Source organism: Oncorhynchus mykiss, chromosome 12 (assembly GCF_013265735.2).
Source record: "Oncorhynchus mykiss isolate Arlee chromosome 12, USDA_OmykA_1.1, whole genome shotgun sequence".
NCBI lineage: Eukaryota > Metazoa > Chordata > Actinopteri > Salmoniformes > Salmonidae > Oncorhynchus > Oncorhynchus mykiss.
Window position 1 is genome coordinate 37066553 of NC_048576.1, and position 15032 is coordinate 37081584.

A 15032-nucleotide genomic window follows, 5' to 3' on the forward strand; every position below is an offset into this window, starting at 1 on the left:
CACCTCAGTAGCCTATGTTTTAATGGTGCCTCGTAAATGATGTATGGATAACGTTTGATGTCTTCCTATTCCATACATGTAAACCTAATATCTAGCCCACCACCATCTATTCTGTTGATGGTGGTGAACTTTATCCCTTCCACATTACTCAGCGGTAATAATAAACCATGCGCAAAAACGACTGCGTCGAGCTTCCCAAACTACAGTGCGTATAGCGCTCAGACGCTGCTGCAGACAGACAATCCGTCCAGACTTGGAAGGCAGAAGCCTAGCAACACGACAAAAAAGGCGGTGACTGGGAGAACAGTAGGTTCCAGAATGTCTCACGACGTTGCAAATGTATATGGTATTCGTTTACTTTAACGATATATTAGGACGGTATATTTGTGCGCGGCGGCTTTGACTTCCGAGACGCGCGTCTCCAAACTTTGTCCACTTCAAAATACAGGTAGTGTTCAACCTCTCACTCGAACAGAAACCTAAATTCTCGGACAATGACAGGTTCAATCATTTTTAGCATTCTCTGTATTTGGATGTTTTCACCCAGTCTGTCACGAGGGACCGGGTTTATCTATCAGTTTCCAGGTGTGACATTGCAACGCATCCACACTGAACACACCGCTGGACCCCCTGCAGGCACCAATGCGGTTCGCAGGTAAGTGGACCTCAAGCAAATATTCATCAGAGAAGTGATCATGAGTTCAAGTTGTTGTTCAATGTTAAACAGCTACTGATGTGTAGAAATATACCTTTTATATAGTTATCAACCCTGTTGAAGTTGTATGCTACAATGCATGAGCTTGTGCGTTGACTTTAAACAAAAGTATATAACTGTGGTACAACTATTTTCTTGCCCGCTAAGAATAACGAAGTGAAGTACTGGCAATAATGGAAGAGAGTATTAAGAGAAAATATTAAGATGTGGTTCTGGGTTTGGATTGGAATGGATGAATGGAGCAGACGTTCAAGTTGCACATTGCTGCCAAATTGAATACTCTCTCTTAGTATGTGAATTGCCTCTCAGCTCCAGTTTATGACACTATAAACAACTTTATTTCCAATTTCACATCCTCACATCCTTTTATTGTCTAGATTTGGCTTGATACACCAAACTTCTCAATTGACAATAGCGGACCGCCCAGAGAGTTGTCCTTAATAATGATGAATAGGAAAAAAATATTTGGTTTATTATTCAAAGTTAAACGGAAATATGTTTTTGACTGCCTTGTATTTTGATCCCCTTCTCCCAGATACCATGCACACACACACACACACACACACACACACACACACACACACACACACGCGCGCGCGCGTGCACTAAAACTAAAACACACTCACACACATAGACACGCACTAAACCTTTACCTCCCTATGGTCTCCTTTGGTAGGAACTGGTGTCAGTACACAGTGTCGAAGACTGTGTCATGCCAGGTGCACAACGGGACAGAGAAGCTGGTACAGCGTATGTTTCAGAGTTGCCGGTGGCCGGGACCCTGTTCTAACCTCATCAGGTATGGTCGGCACAGTTCACTCACTCCAACAGGCCCTTCATGCAGTGGAAAATACACCTTCAGACATGAGAGGTTCTGGTTTCAGAGTTGCGCTGGGACCATCTCGTTTTGAGGGATCATTTGCTCAAATCACTGCATGTAATTAAAAAGATAATGCGCAGTAGCCCCACAATGTCAATTCACCGTCAAAGAACTATATAGATATACATCCTAATGGGTTGCAGTAGCTTTGAGGGAATGGCTACCATTTCCAGGTTTCCCTTGGTTCTCTTTAGGACAGCTATGGGTCAAGTGCCATTATACATTTTGGTGGCCTTTGCTGACAGTGTATTCTGAATCATAATTCTACATATCCTGAAGACAAAGCCATCTTGATGGAAAAGAGCAGGTCATTGATTCTGGTTTCAGTTCAGCTGGCCAAGAGTCTGGCCAGACGTTGCACAGGGGTCATGATTATGGTGTTTGTATATTTGTAGCCTAAAGAGTCCTTAATGTCATCCAGCTTTGACTGCAGACAGTCTAATGACTGATTATTAAGCCTCATGGAAATATTATTTGTTTGTTGATTGAAGAAGGCAGATTTACTCCCTCGACCACCACACAGAGCAACAAGTCATCCACCATTAAGGCATATGAATAAGATTTTTCCCATTCCAGTATTCCCAGGTCTGCCATTGCTCCCAGAACAGACACTAATGTAAGACCATAGCCATTTATTATATAGATGTGTGTGATTTGCAACTGTTTGGTTATTTTATGTCTTTGGGATCCATCCAGAAAGACTACTTTAATGGGTTCCCTGTATTCGGTCATAGTGTTAAGCTTGGATCGGCATTGTTATTTTATCCCTATATTATAGACAGGTTCAACATATTTTGATTTAGAGTTATTCCCGTGCAAAGAGGTCCATGTATTCTCTCTTTTGTCTGTTGTTAATGTTACTGAAATCATTGTAAAGGCCTCTAATTATGTCCGTGAAGTGAACATCTGCCCCAGTTAGTGACTATGCTCTGCTTTCAGTTACAGGACCATTGTCCGGCCCACATACATGCTAACGTATCGCCAGGTGACGGCGTTGGAGTGGAGGTGCTGCCCAGGCTTTATGGGCGACAACTGCAGAGAGGGTGAGTACTGTACCTGTGTTGTCTGTCTTGTCTGTCTTGTCTGTCCTGTCTGTCCTGTCTGTCCTGTCTGTCTGTCTCAGAGAACTGGTGAGCTGGAGGTAGAAATGACACAAGGGCACTGCAGTCAAAACTGTAGTCCCATTGTGTGTACCTCATGCATTGGTTTCATCCTAAACTCCCTGCTATGAATGACATCAAAATCACAGGCTGAAAAACAATTATTTCACTAGGCAAGCCAGTTAAGAACAAATGTTTGTTTTCAATGACAGCCTAGGAACAGTGGGTTAACCTTGCCTTGTTCAGGGGAAGAATGACAGATTTTTACCTTGTCAGGTCGGGGATTTGAACTTGCAACCTTTTGATTACTAGTCCAACACTCTAACCACTAGGCTACCTGCCGCACCAGGCTGAAAAACAATGGCTGATCATCACCCTCTCATGCGCTGTATTCTTGGCTTGGCATTTTGTTTTTGTGGTTTGTTTTGTTTATTGAATCTCCTGACTGTGGTGTAAGGAAGACAATAGATAGGGATAGTCACTGAATCAAAAGCTCAACTTGGCTCTAAATGACAGATTATACTTACTGGTCCTCCCTCTTGGTTGGACTCACTGTTCTGCTTCTTCTTGGGAAAAGTTTCCTTATTGTAACTTAATGGACCAAGATACTGTGTTTTTTCTGTTCTCGTGTCACCGATATGGGGGTTCAGATTTATGACTGGTGTCTGATACAGAGAACATGGCTCTGCTCCCCAGTTCAGACTGTAGCTCTGTTGAACATAGGATTGATGACCCTCCTCTGTGTTCTGAGGAGTCAACTTACTGAAGGAAAGCATATGTCATGAAGATGTGAAATGATTGTTAATGGCGCTGTATCATTCGTGGGGGACGACATGTTTACTTGTTTCTGTCTGTATGCACTGCTATCTATCTCTGATATCTTGATGTTCCAGTGGCTACCTGATGATGATGCTGCACTCTATCCTTCAATTGTACCAAAAACAGTATGTTGTTGTCATATTGTGCGGTGACCATAGAGAATGATAGAGGACTCTAGGGCCCAAAAGCTTATTTTAGCATGGGCAGCGCCATTGAGGACATTCACCATTTTGAAGTAGTCAACTGGGTGGGACTTCCTATGGGTTAAGGAAGGAGCACATAGTTCCATCCAGGTCATCAAGAGGGATCAGCCAATGAATAATACTTGTGAATAAACATTCCATAACAGGTTGCCGTCAATCGCCAACCTTGGCTTTATATGCACCCTTTCAGTTTGTTTACTACCTCATAGAAGGAGTTGAAGAAGAAAATGGACTACTTACTTCAAAATGGAGATGGCCTCAATGGCGTTGCCCGTGCAGTCACAAACGCCATAATAAGACAGATACAATGAAGAGTCCTCTATCAATCTCTATGGCAGTGACACACACAAGTACATTCACACATACACACACCCCTCCACATACTGTCTGGAGAGGGGCCTCTCCCTGACTGGAAGTGCTTTCCCTGTGAATGGGTAAACAGAGCCAGACTGTTGTGGAGTGGGGCGACCCTCGGTAAAGTGAACCCCCTGGCCCTACTGGTCTGTTCTACTGAGAGCCTTGTTTTGGTTTCAAGGGAACCAAGGTCATCCGCTCCAGCTGTTGTTAATGCACCAAACCCCCCTACCCAAACTCTCTCTCTTTCTACCTCTCCCCTGTTAGAGCGGATGCCTTCACAGGGCAGACTAGGAACCCCAGGGATTTGCTGTTTCAGGGCAGGAAGCTCAGCTCTAACACACACACACACACACACACACACACACACACACACACACACACACACACACACACACACACACACAAATAGCTTCACTTAACATTCACCTACAGTAAATCATGTAAAACTGTCATTGGGAGATTTGCGTGAATCTCAAGCACCCGTTACAAATTAGGATTCAGCCATGATTCTTGAACATCTGCTTCTGGCCCCATCACCAAACATCTCCATCTTTGCAGTTATTCACATGGCTGCGGAATCCACTGGCATGGCAACTCAACCATGGCTATCAGATATCATGTCCTTCATGCATGACATGATCTGTTGATTTTGGTGAAGAAAATGAGTGCTAGTCATAAAAAATAAAAAAATTAAGTTATAATTGCTGAATCAAAATGTTGAAAGGTATAAAATGTTGGTCTGGAATTCTCCAGTGTAGCCTTGTTGCAGCTTCAGGTGAAGGACCTGGCAGCAAGAGATGGGAGAGTGGTCCTGTCATGCTCAGGATTCCAAAAGTTTTTTGGGGCTGTTCTATAGAAGAACCATTTTTGGTTCCAGGTAGAACTCTTTTGGTTCCATGTTGAATCCTCTGCGTAAAGAGTTCTACCTAGAACCAAAAATTGTTATTTAAAGGGTTTTCATATGGTGCTTGCATTGCCAGGATCATGGGTTCAATTCCCGCTGGGGCCACCCATATGAAAAAGTATGCAAGCACTACTGTTATTCTCTTTGGAGAAAGGTGTCTGCCAAACAGCATACAGTATATAGGTACAGTGCCTTGCGAAAGTATTCGGCCCCCTGGAACTTTGCGACCTTTTGCCAGATTTCAGGCTTCAAACATAAAGATATAAAACTGTATTTTTTGTGAAGAATCAACAACAAGTGGGACACAATCATGAAGTGGAACGACATTTATTGGATATTTCAAACTTTTTTAACAAATCAAAAATTGAAAAATTGGGCGTGCAAAATTATTCAGCCCCTTTACTTTCAGTGCAGCAAACTCTCTCCAGAAGTTCAGTGAGGATCTCTGAATGATCCAATGTTGACCTAAATGACTAATGATGATAAATACAATCCACCTGTGTGTAATCAAGTCTCCGTATAAATGCACCTGCACTGTGATAGTCTCAGAGGTCCGTTAAAAGCGCAGAGAGCATCATGAAGAACAAGGAACACACCAGGCAGGTCCGAGATACTGTTGTGAAGAAGTTTAAAGCCGGATTTGGATACAAAAATATTTCCCAAGCTTTAAACATCCCAAGGAGCACTGTGCAAGCGATAATATTGAAATGGAAGGAGTATCAGACCACTGCAAATCTACCAAGACCTGGCCGTCCCTCTAAACTTTCAGCTCATACAAGGAGAAGACTGATCAGAGATTCAGCCAAGAGGCCCATGATCACTCTGGATGAACTGCAGAGATCTACAGCTGAGGTGGGAGACTCTGTCCATAGGACAACAATCAGTCGTATATTGCACAAATCTGGCCTTTATGGAAGAGTGGCAAGAAGAAAGCCATTTCTTAAAGATATCCATAAAAGGTGTCGTTTAAAGTTTGCCACAAGCCACCTGGGAGACACACCAAACATGTGGAAGAAGGTGCTCTGGTCAGATGAAACCAAAATTGAACTTTTTGGCAACAATGCAAAACGTTATGTTTGGCGTAAAAGCAACACAGCTGAACACACCATCCCCACTGTCAAACATGGTGGTGGCAGCATCATGGGTTTGGGCCTGCTTTTCTTCAGCAGGGACAGGGAAGATGGTTAAAATTGATGGGAAGATGGATGGAGCCAAATACAGGACCATTCTGGAAGAAAACCTGATGGAGTCTGCAAAAGACCTGAGACTGGGACGGAGATTTGTCTTCCAACAAGACAATGATCCAAAACATAAAGCAAAATCTACAATGGAATGGTTCAAAAATAAACATATCCAGGTGTTAGAATGGCCAAGTCAAAGTCCAGACCTGAATCCAATCGAGAATCTGTGGAAAGAACTGAAAACTGCTGTTCACAAATGCTCTCCATCCAACCTCACTGAGCTCGAGCTGTTTTGCAAGGAGGAATGGGAAAAAATTTCAGTCTCTCGATGTGCAAAACTGACAAGCGACTTACAGCTGTAATCACAGCAAAAGGTGGCGCTACAAAGTATTAACTTAAGGGGGCTGAATAATTTTGCACGCCCAATTTTTCAGTTTTTGATTTGTTAAAAAAGTTTGAAATATCCAATAAATGTCGTTCCACTTCATGATTGTGTCCCACTTGTTGTTGATTCTTCACAAAAAAATACAGTTTTATATCTTTATGTTTGAAGCCTGAAATGTGGCAAAAGGTCGCAAAGTTCAAGGGGGCCGAATACTTTCGCAAGGCACTGTATAAAGCAATAGAGGAAGAGGGAGATATGGAAATGCAGTGACTAGAGATTTGTAACCTGTTATTTATTCTTGGAACATCAGCAGTTGGAGCTGTACACATTCACTGTTCACATACCCATTGCAAAACTCCAATGTGCTTTGAATGGCAAAAAAAGTTCAAAGAACAAGGTGCTATTCACAGCCTCGTCTCTAGACTGTTGAAGCGAAGCACCCCAGGATCAGTGCTCGGGAGGCAATGTTATCCCTGGATAGGAAAGCCACAGTTGCAGAAGTCAGCCCACTTACTGTTGTGGCAAGAACCACATGCCTTTCCCGTCTTTACCCAGAAAGCATATGCTTCTGAGGGAAAGAAATTACATCATCTGGGGTTGGGAGGTCTCCCCCCACTCTATCGACACAGTTGTTTCAGACAGCGTTCGCTCCCAGGGCCGTTGCGTTAATTGAAACCAGCGCGTCGTTGTTGTTTCAGGTTTGCGACTCCTCTAGAGTGAGCTCTTCCAGGTTGTCGTCATGCCGTAATGCGCTGGGCGGCGAGTGTGTCATCTAGCCTTGGTGTGTGTGTGTGTGTGTGTGTGTGTGTGTGTGTGTGTGTGTGTGTGTGTGTGTGTGTGTGTGTGTGTGTGTGTGTGTGTGTGTGTGTGTGTGTGTGTGTGTGTGTGTGTGTGTGTGTGAGAGTGTGTGTGTGTGTGTGTGTGTGTCTGCAACCTGGTGGATGTGAAAGCTGGGTATCAGCCAGCTGTCTGTGGTAGTGCATGCACAGCTGCTGTACCCCGGATTTCACTGCTCTATGGAAACAGCCGGTTAAGAGAAGAGTCATCACGACATCCACTCTTAGGAGCCATTTGACAGGGAGCCTATTATGGGACTTTGTAAGCAAGTGTTCTCATGAACTGCCAGTCCCTGTCAAGATGAGCATGTTGCAGGCACATGGCAAGTGTCCGATTTCATAGGAAAAAATATAGTTCAACTGTGCAGCTTTTTAACCGTCTTCGTCAGATTTAGAAGCTGTGGAATTGCACCTGTGAAATTGGCTGGATGTGCGCGCACTAACTTCGTCAGACTTTAACCAGAAGGATTCAGTCTTTGGTGGTGAAACAGACAATAGATGTATTGTCCGTAGCAATGAGAACTGGATGTTTCAAAGGGGACATAGTTCTGCCCTTTCAAGCATCCAGTGGAACCCAGTCATAAAGGCACAGAGTCTACGAAGGTCCAGAGCCAATGGAACACACATTTTGACTCAAGCTGTCCATAATGTTGAGGGAACAAAACAGATTCTTTTTCAATCAGTTTCACAGAATTTTCTTCATATGCCATGTGCTTCCCATACTCACCCGTGTCCTTTTGAGTTCCCATCCAATCCATTGAAGGCTTCATAGTCTCTGTTAAATGTAATTTTACGTCAAGGGGGGAAAAAAATAGCATTGTGGCTGTAATATTTCACTTGACTCATATTTTTGTTCTGCTTCGATGACTTTCATGACAGGGCCTTGAGAACGCTGCCTCAATCATTCGCTTTCCTCCACTAAAACCCAGGCTTTGTAGTGAGTTGTTATTTGCTGGATTTGGCATGATTCTTACTTGATTGATACTCCCTGGACTGTATTTTAAGTGACCATAACAAATTACTGTTGAGTAGTATTACTCGACATAAGCATATGCATTTGGTAATGCTATTATTCATGCACAATTTGTCAGAAGTCAAAAGGTTATTATTTATTACCCTGATTACAAAATGTGAGCAGGGAACTCAAGTGACCAATTTACGGTTGCTGCATTGACCTGCATTTACAGTGCCTTCAGAAAGTATTCACACCCCTTGACTTTTTCCGCATTTTGTTGTGTTACAGCCTGAATTTAAAATGGATTAAATTTAGATTTTTTTGTTACTGGCCTACAGACAATACCCCATAATGTCAAAGTTAATTATGTTTTTAGATATTTTTTACAAAGTAATTAAAAATGAAAAGTTGAAATGTCTTGAGTCAATAAGCATTCAACCCCTTTGTTATGGTAAGCCTAAATAAGTTCAGGAGTAAAATTGTGCTTAACAAGTCACATAATAAGTTGCATGGACTCAGTCTGTGTGTAATAATAGTGTTTAACATAATATTTTAATGACGACCTCATCTCTGTACCCCACACATACAATTATCTGTAAGGATCCTCAGTCGAGTAATGAATTTCGAATACAGATTCAACCAAAAAGACCAGAGTGGTTTTACAATGCCTCGCAAAGGGCACTTATTGGTAGACATTGAGTATCCCTTTGAGCATGGTGAAGTTTAGTAATTACACTTTGGATGGTGTATCAATACACTCAGTCACTACAAAGATACAGGCGTCCTTCCTAACTCAGTTGCCAGAGAGGAAAGAAACTGCTGAGGCCATGAGGCCAATGGTGACTTTAAAATACTTACAGAGTTTAATGGATGTGGTAGGAGAAAACTGAGGATGGATCAACAACATTGTAGTTACTCAACAATACTAACCTAATTGACAGAGTGAAAAGAAGGAAACCTGTACAGAATAAAACAAATATTCCAAAACATGCATCCTGTTTGCAACAAGGCACTTAAGGTAATACTGCAAAAAATGTGGTAAACAATTAACTTTTTGTCCTGAATACAAGTTTTTATGTTTGGGGCAAATCCAATACAACACATTATTGAGTACCACTCCCCATATTTTCAAGAATAGTGGTGGCTGCATCATCTTATAGGTATGCTTGTAATCGTTAAGGACTGGGGAGTTTTTCATGATAAAAAGTAAACGGAATGGAGCTATGCACAGGCAAAATCCTAGAGGAAAACCTGGTTCAGTCTGCTTTCCACCAGACAGTGGGAGATGAATTCACCTTTCACCAGGACAATAACCTAAAACACAAGGCCAAATCTACACTATAATTGCTTACCAAGATGACAGTGAATGTTCCTGAGTTGCTAAGTTACAGTTTTGACTTAAATCTACTTGAAAATCTATGGCGAGACCTGAAAATGTTGTCTAGCAATGATCAACAACCATGACAGAGCTTGAAGAATATTTTCAATAATAATGTTGCACAATCCAGGTGTGGAAAGCTATAAAAGACTTATGCAGAAAGTCTCAGCTGTAATCACTGCCAAATATGCACCTACAAAGTATTGACTTACAGTACCAGTCCAAAGTTTGGACACACCTACTCATTCAAGGGTTTTTCTTTATTTTGATTATTTCAAGGCACACTTAACAAGCATGGCTACCACTATCAGGGATCAAGGTAGACCCAAGTGCAGACTGTGTGTGAAGTAACAATGTTTATTGTAACAACAGGGGCAGGCAAACGACAGGTCAAGGCAGGCAGGGGTCGATAATCCAGAGTAGGAGCAAAGGTACAGGACGGCAGGCAGGCTCAGGGTCAGGGACAGGCAGAGGGGTCAGGCAGGCGGGCTCGGAGACAGGACAGGCAAGGGTCAAAACCAGGAGGGCGAGAAAAGAGAAACTGGAAAGAGGAGCAGCTGAGACACAAAACGTTAGTAGGCTTGAACAAACAAGACGAACTGGCACAGACAGACAGAAAACACAGGTATAAATATCCAGGGGATAAGTGGGGAAGATGGGCGACACATGGAGGTGGTTGGAGACAAGCACAAGGGCAGTTGACACAGATCAGGGTGTGACAACCACAGCATTCTGCAGCGACATACCATTCCATCTTGTTGGCGCTTGGTGGGACTATCATTTGTTTTTCAACACACCTCCAGACTGTGTAAGGGCTATTTGACCAAGAAGGAGATTGATGGAGTGCTGTATCAGATGACCTGGCCTCCACAATCCTCCGACCTCAACCCAATTGAGATGGTTTGGGATGAGTTGGACCGCAGAGTGATGGAAAAGCAGCCAACAAGTGCTCAGCATATGTAGGAACTCCTTCAAGACTGTTGGAAAAGCATGTGCAAAGAATGTGCAAAGCTGTCATCAAGGCAAAGGCTACTTTGAAGAATCTCAAATATGAAATATATTTTCTTGGTTACTAAATTATTCCATATGTGTTATTTCATAGTTTTGATGGCTTCACTATTATTCTACAATGTAGGAAATACTCAAAATAAAGAAAAACCCTGGAATAAGTACTGTAGATGTGTCCAAACTTTGGATTGGTACTGTATGTAAATGAGATATTTCTGTAATTCCTTTTAGATAGATTTGCAAACTATTCTAAAAACATGTTTTCACTTTGTCGTTATGGGGTATTGTGTGTAGATGTGTGAGAAAAAAGTGATGTAATCCATTCTGAATTCAGGCTGTAACACAACAAAATGTGGAATAAGTCAAGGGGTTTGAATACTTTCTGACGGCACTGTATATGATGTTCCTTAGATCCACAGTTGGGAATGGACTGAGTATTTTCCTCCAGTGCATCATTAGATTATCCAGAACTCCCTACTCACCAACCAAAGGATACAAATCATCCCCATAGTGCAGAACAACCAAACAAGTGTGCATCTGAGGAGACTAAGAATAGAGACAAATACTAGAATCATTCATCTCCCTATTCAAGTCCCTATAAACATTTGTATTGTTTTATCTGGAAATCCAGGAACTATTTCAGGAGAGTCTAAGAACATATTGTGAACTATTCCAGACACCCCAAAACAACCTTTAAAAAGCCACGTACCTCTCGTTTATAAACAAATATCCCACTGGGCACAGATGCCAATTAAACGTATATGTGCCACATTGGTTCAATGTAATTTCATTGAAATTATGTGGAAACAACGTTGATTCAACCAGTGTGTGCCCAGTGGGAAGGCACTGACCTGGCTGACCTGAAATGTGTTGCCTGCTAAAGGGCAGCAGCCTGCGAGGCGAGGCATTGGCATGGCTCTGAAGTGTGTCTGTCTGTGTTATGCTCTGAGTGGCAGCAGACATGATTTATGGAGGGTCAGCGGGACCAGCTGGAGAGGCCTGGTCGCGTCCCTGACTTCTGTGGGCCAGCCTGGAATGCATTTGTCCACAGAAGGAATGAGACTCAGGAAAACCCGCCACAGCCTTTGTTGTGACCAAAGGAGGGATTTGGATGATAAGTCCTTGAAAGAGAGGTCCACTTGCTTTTCCAGAATGGCTTGAGAACATCTGGCCACTTTGCTTGGCTTAAGTTCTTCATGATCTACAGTGGAAACACTTGGTTTAAGGGGTTTTCTACTTACTTTGATGCTGTGTCTTCATTCCCACACCATTTGGAGACCAAAGTAATTGCAGAGGGAGTGCAATACTTTTTCATACTTTGCTATACTAAAACAAACATGAAAATATCCTTCACGGAACTCCACAGCAACTTGTATTGGAACTTTTACTTATTTTGAGTGAAAAGCAAGCAGAGAGAGCAGTGCTCTGTGATTGTCTGCAGGCTACAGACACTTATCTGCGTGTTTGGTCAAATATTTGGACAGACTGAACCCCTCGGGACACGGGTTGCCTTTCTCAGAGGGAGCCCCTCTCCCAGACTCAACTCGGGTTACAGTGACCAGATTTCAGCCGTGGTTGGAGCTGCTCTCACAGGAACATGCCAACTGCTTTTGTTTTGATTCACGTCCTGCTAACTCAACCCTCCTAACCTCCCCCAACCCACCACTCCCATCCACAGACTGTAAGGCATTGAGATATCCCTGGGAAAGCACCCGTAATAGACCTCTCTCAGTGTAGTGTGGGGGTCTAGAGTCTAGACTAATATCTTAAGCTTTGTCTGTACGTGAGAGTCACAAATCATCATCACCACTCAGTGGTATGAGTCAGTGGCTTGAATTCCAGGTGCAACTAAATACCCCTCAGACTGGCAAAGTAGTGGCTAATTTAAAGATGTACCGTGGCAGACACTTGGCCATGTATGCTACAGAATGATGTTTGTATAGTAGGTTCAATTTAACATCAATCACTGGCTCAGGCAATAGAGTGATAGTTAGATTTAGCCTTCGTTTTTTAGGTCATAATGCAGAATACATTGGCAGCTTTGAATTGATTCAGTTGCTATTGACCCCATTTGAGTCGGAATGAATGTCTTTACGAAAGGTGCATTTCAGCCAAAGGCCCATAAGATATGATCAAAGGTGCGTGTTTTTCGATGTTTGCTTAACCTTTGGAAATGTGTCTGCTAACATTTTTAGAAGTGGTCGAAATGCCTGGAATAATTGCATCCATATGGAGCCATGCAGGGCCTGCTCTCGTCACTGTGGAGCTGGCCTGTCAAAAGGAAGGGTCAGACACAGTCTGGCTAAGAGAGGGAGAGAAATACAGAATAGGGGTGGTGGTGTAATGGAGCAAGGTAAAGAGAGACTTAATATATGGCCCTGGTCCAAATCCGATAGCGTAGGAATACATGATATGCAGGGTCTGCCTGCCAGTGTTGGGGTGGATGGGTGGGAGGCACCTTGACCCTGGAGTTCCTCTCAAGCGAGAGCTGAGTGGGTCACTGTGACTGTGACCTCAGGTTAATCCTCCCAGTGGGTTGTCACCAGTACCTCTTGGTTGTGAGGCTGAAGCTAATTGTCTTGTCTATTCAACAGGATTTAGTTCGGTCACAATGTCAAAAAGTTAGGAAATCACTGCCTCTAGTCATGGGTATCACCTCCAGTCACACTCCAACTACAATGGACTGGGAAACAATTGCTTACTATCTTTTAAGCACACAAGAAGAGTTGACTGTTCAATGTCAGCTGATTATTTACGAATCAGTGACATCTGCTTGTTTTCTCTTGAAGTTATGGATTTGAATTAGAGGTCACGCAGACGTAAACATTTTAATATTTACTCAGTCTGTGTACAGTAGGTAAGGACCATTGGACAATTGACTCATTCTGATGGTCCTTTCGCTACCTACATAGTACACAGCAGGCAAGCGGTACTAAATGCCTCCAAGTGAATTCACTGCTCAGTGTGAGTGAATGTGTGCAGTATGTATGCAGTATGTGTGCACGTTTAAAAAAATTTTGTGTGAGCATGAATTATACTGTGGCCTGTAGTATGTAACTCCCTCTCTTCTCTTCTTCACTCTCTTTGTTTCTCTCTCTCCCGATCCCATCTTTTCCTCCTGTCTCTGCCTAAGTGGACCAGTAAGAGCTGAAGATGGGAGTCAGTTCAGTAATAACCAGACTGTTAATCTGTCTGTGTGCTGTAGGGTTCCCAGACGGCAGTCCATGTAAGCCAGCACACTGTTCTCACTGCTCGTTACGTCCACAGGCACAGACTGTCGGTAACAGCATCCCTACAGCCCCTGCATCCTACCGTACTATCCCAGCCTCCACTTACCGCTATTGTATTGACCGGCTCCATAAATCAAATAGCGGCTAAAATCCCACTGCGTTTGTTTAAATCACCACTTTACTAGGTTTGTGGCACACCTAAGTCTCTCATGAGATTGTTTGGACGGCTGGGAAAAAGCCTGCTAACGAAGCTGGAGCCTGAGTCTCTGTCTGTGGTAATGACCACTGAGGAGGATATCCCCATTATAAAGCAATAAATCTGAGGCGGAACATCGTCGCTGGGTTTTGGAGATTGCCGGTGGCGAGTCTCCAGCGCTGCTAAAGCGTACTGTAGCTCATCCTGCCAAAAGCAAGAGGCGTCCCTGAGCACTTACAGGACCGTGCAGTCATGGAGCCACTGATTTCTCCTCACTTAGCTTTATCGGAAAAGATAGTCTAAGGAAAACTATTTGGAAAGGGGTTTTTGGACAATGGAACACGAATTGTGACCAGGAATAAATCTGAGTTTTTATTGACAATTCTTGGGCAAGAAAAGTTTGAGCCGCAACATGCAGATGGTATGTACAGTTGAAGTCGGACGTTTACATACACCTTAGCCAAATACATTTAAACTTAGTTTTTCACAATTCCTGACATTTAATCCTAGCAAAAACTCCCTGTTTTAGGCCAGTTAGGATCACCACTTTGTCTTAAGAATGTAAAATGTCAGAATAATAGTAGAGATAATGATTTATTTCAGCTTTTATTTCTTTCATCACATTCCCAGTGGTTCAGAAGTTTACATACACTCAATTAGTACTTGGTAGCAATGCCTTTAAATTGTTTAACTTGGGTCAAACTTTTCAGGTAGCCTTTTACAAGCTTCCCACAATGAGTTCTGTGAATTTTGGGCCATTCCTCCTGACAGAGCCGGTGTAACTGAGTCAGGTTTGTAGGCCTCCTTGCTCGCACACGCTTTTTCAGTTCTGCCCACACATTTTCTATAGGATTGAGGTCAGGGCTTTGTGTTGGCCACTCCAAT

The 15032-nt window shown here is 43.0% G+C and overlaps 1 protein-coding gene across 1 annotated transcript in view; it reads left to right on the forward strand.

The window, feature by feature from the left end:
* The first annotated feature begins 413 nt into the window (after positions 1–413).
* Positions 414–15032, forward strand: part of LOC110537536 (collagen alpha-1(XXVI) chain) — a 56844-nt gene continuing 42225 nt past the window's right edge. The window contains exons 1-4 of the mRNA XM_036937491.1: positions 414–448; positions 548–655; positions 1392–1514; positions 2535–2638. Coding sequence (XP_036793386.1) covers positions 1468–1514; positions 2535–2638 — 151 coding nt within the window. The 5' untranslated portion in view covers positions 414–448; positions 548–655; positions 1392–1467. The remainder of the gene's footprint in view (positions 449–547; positions 656–1391; positions 1515–2534; positions 2639–15032) is intronic.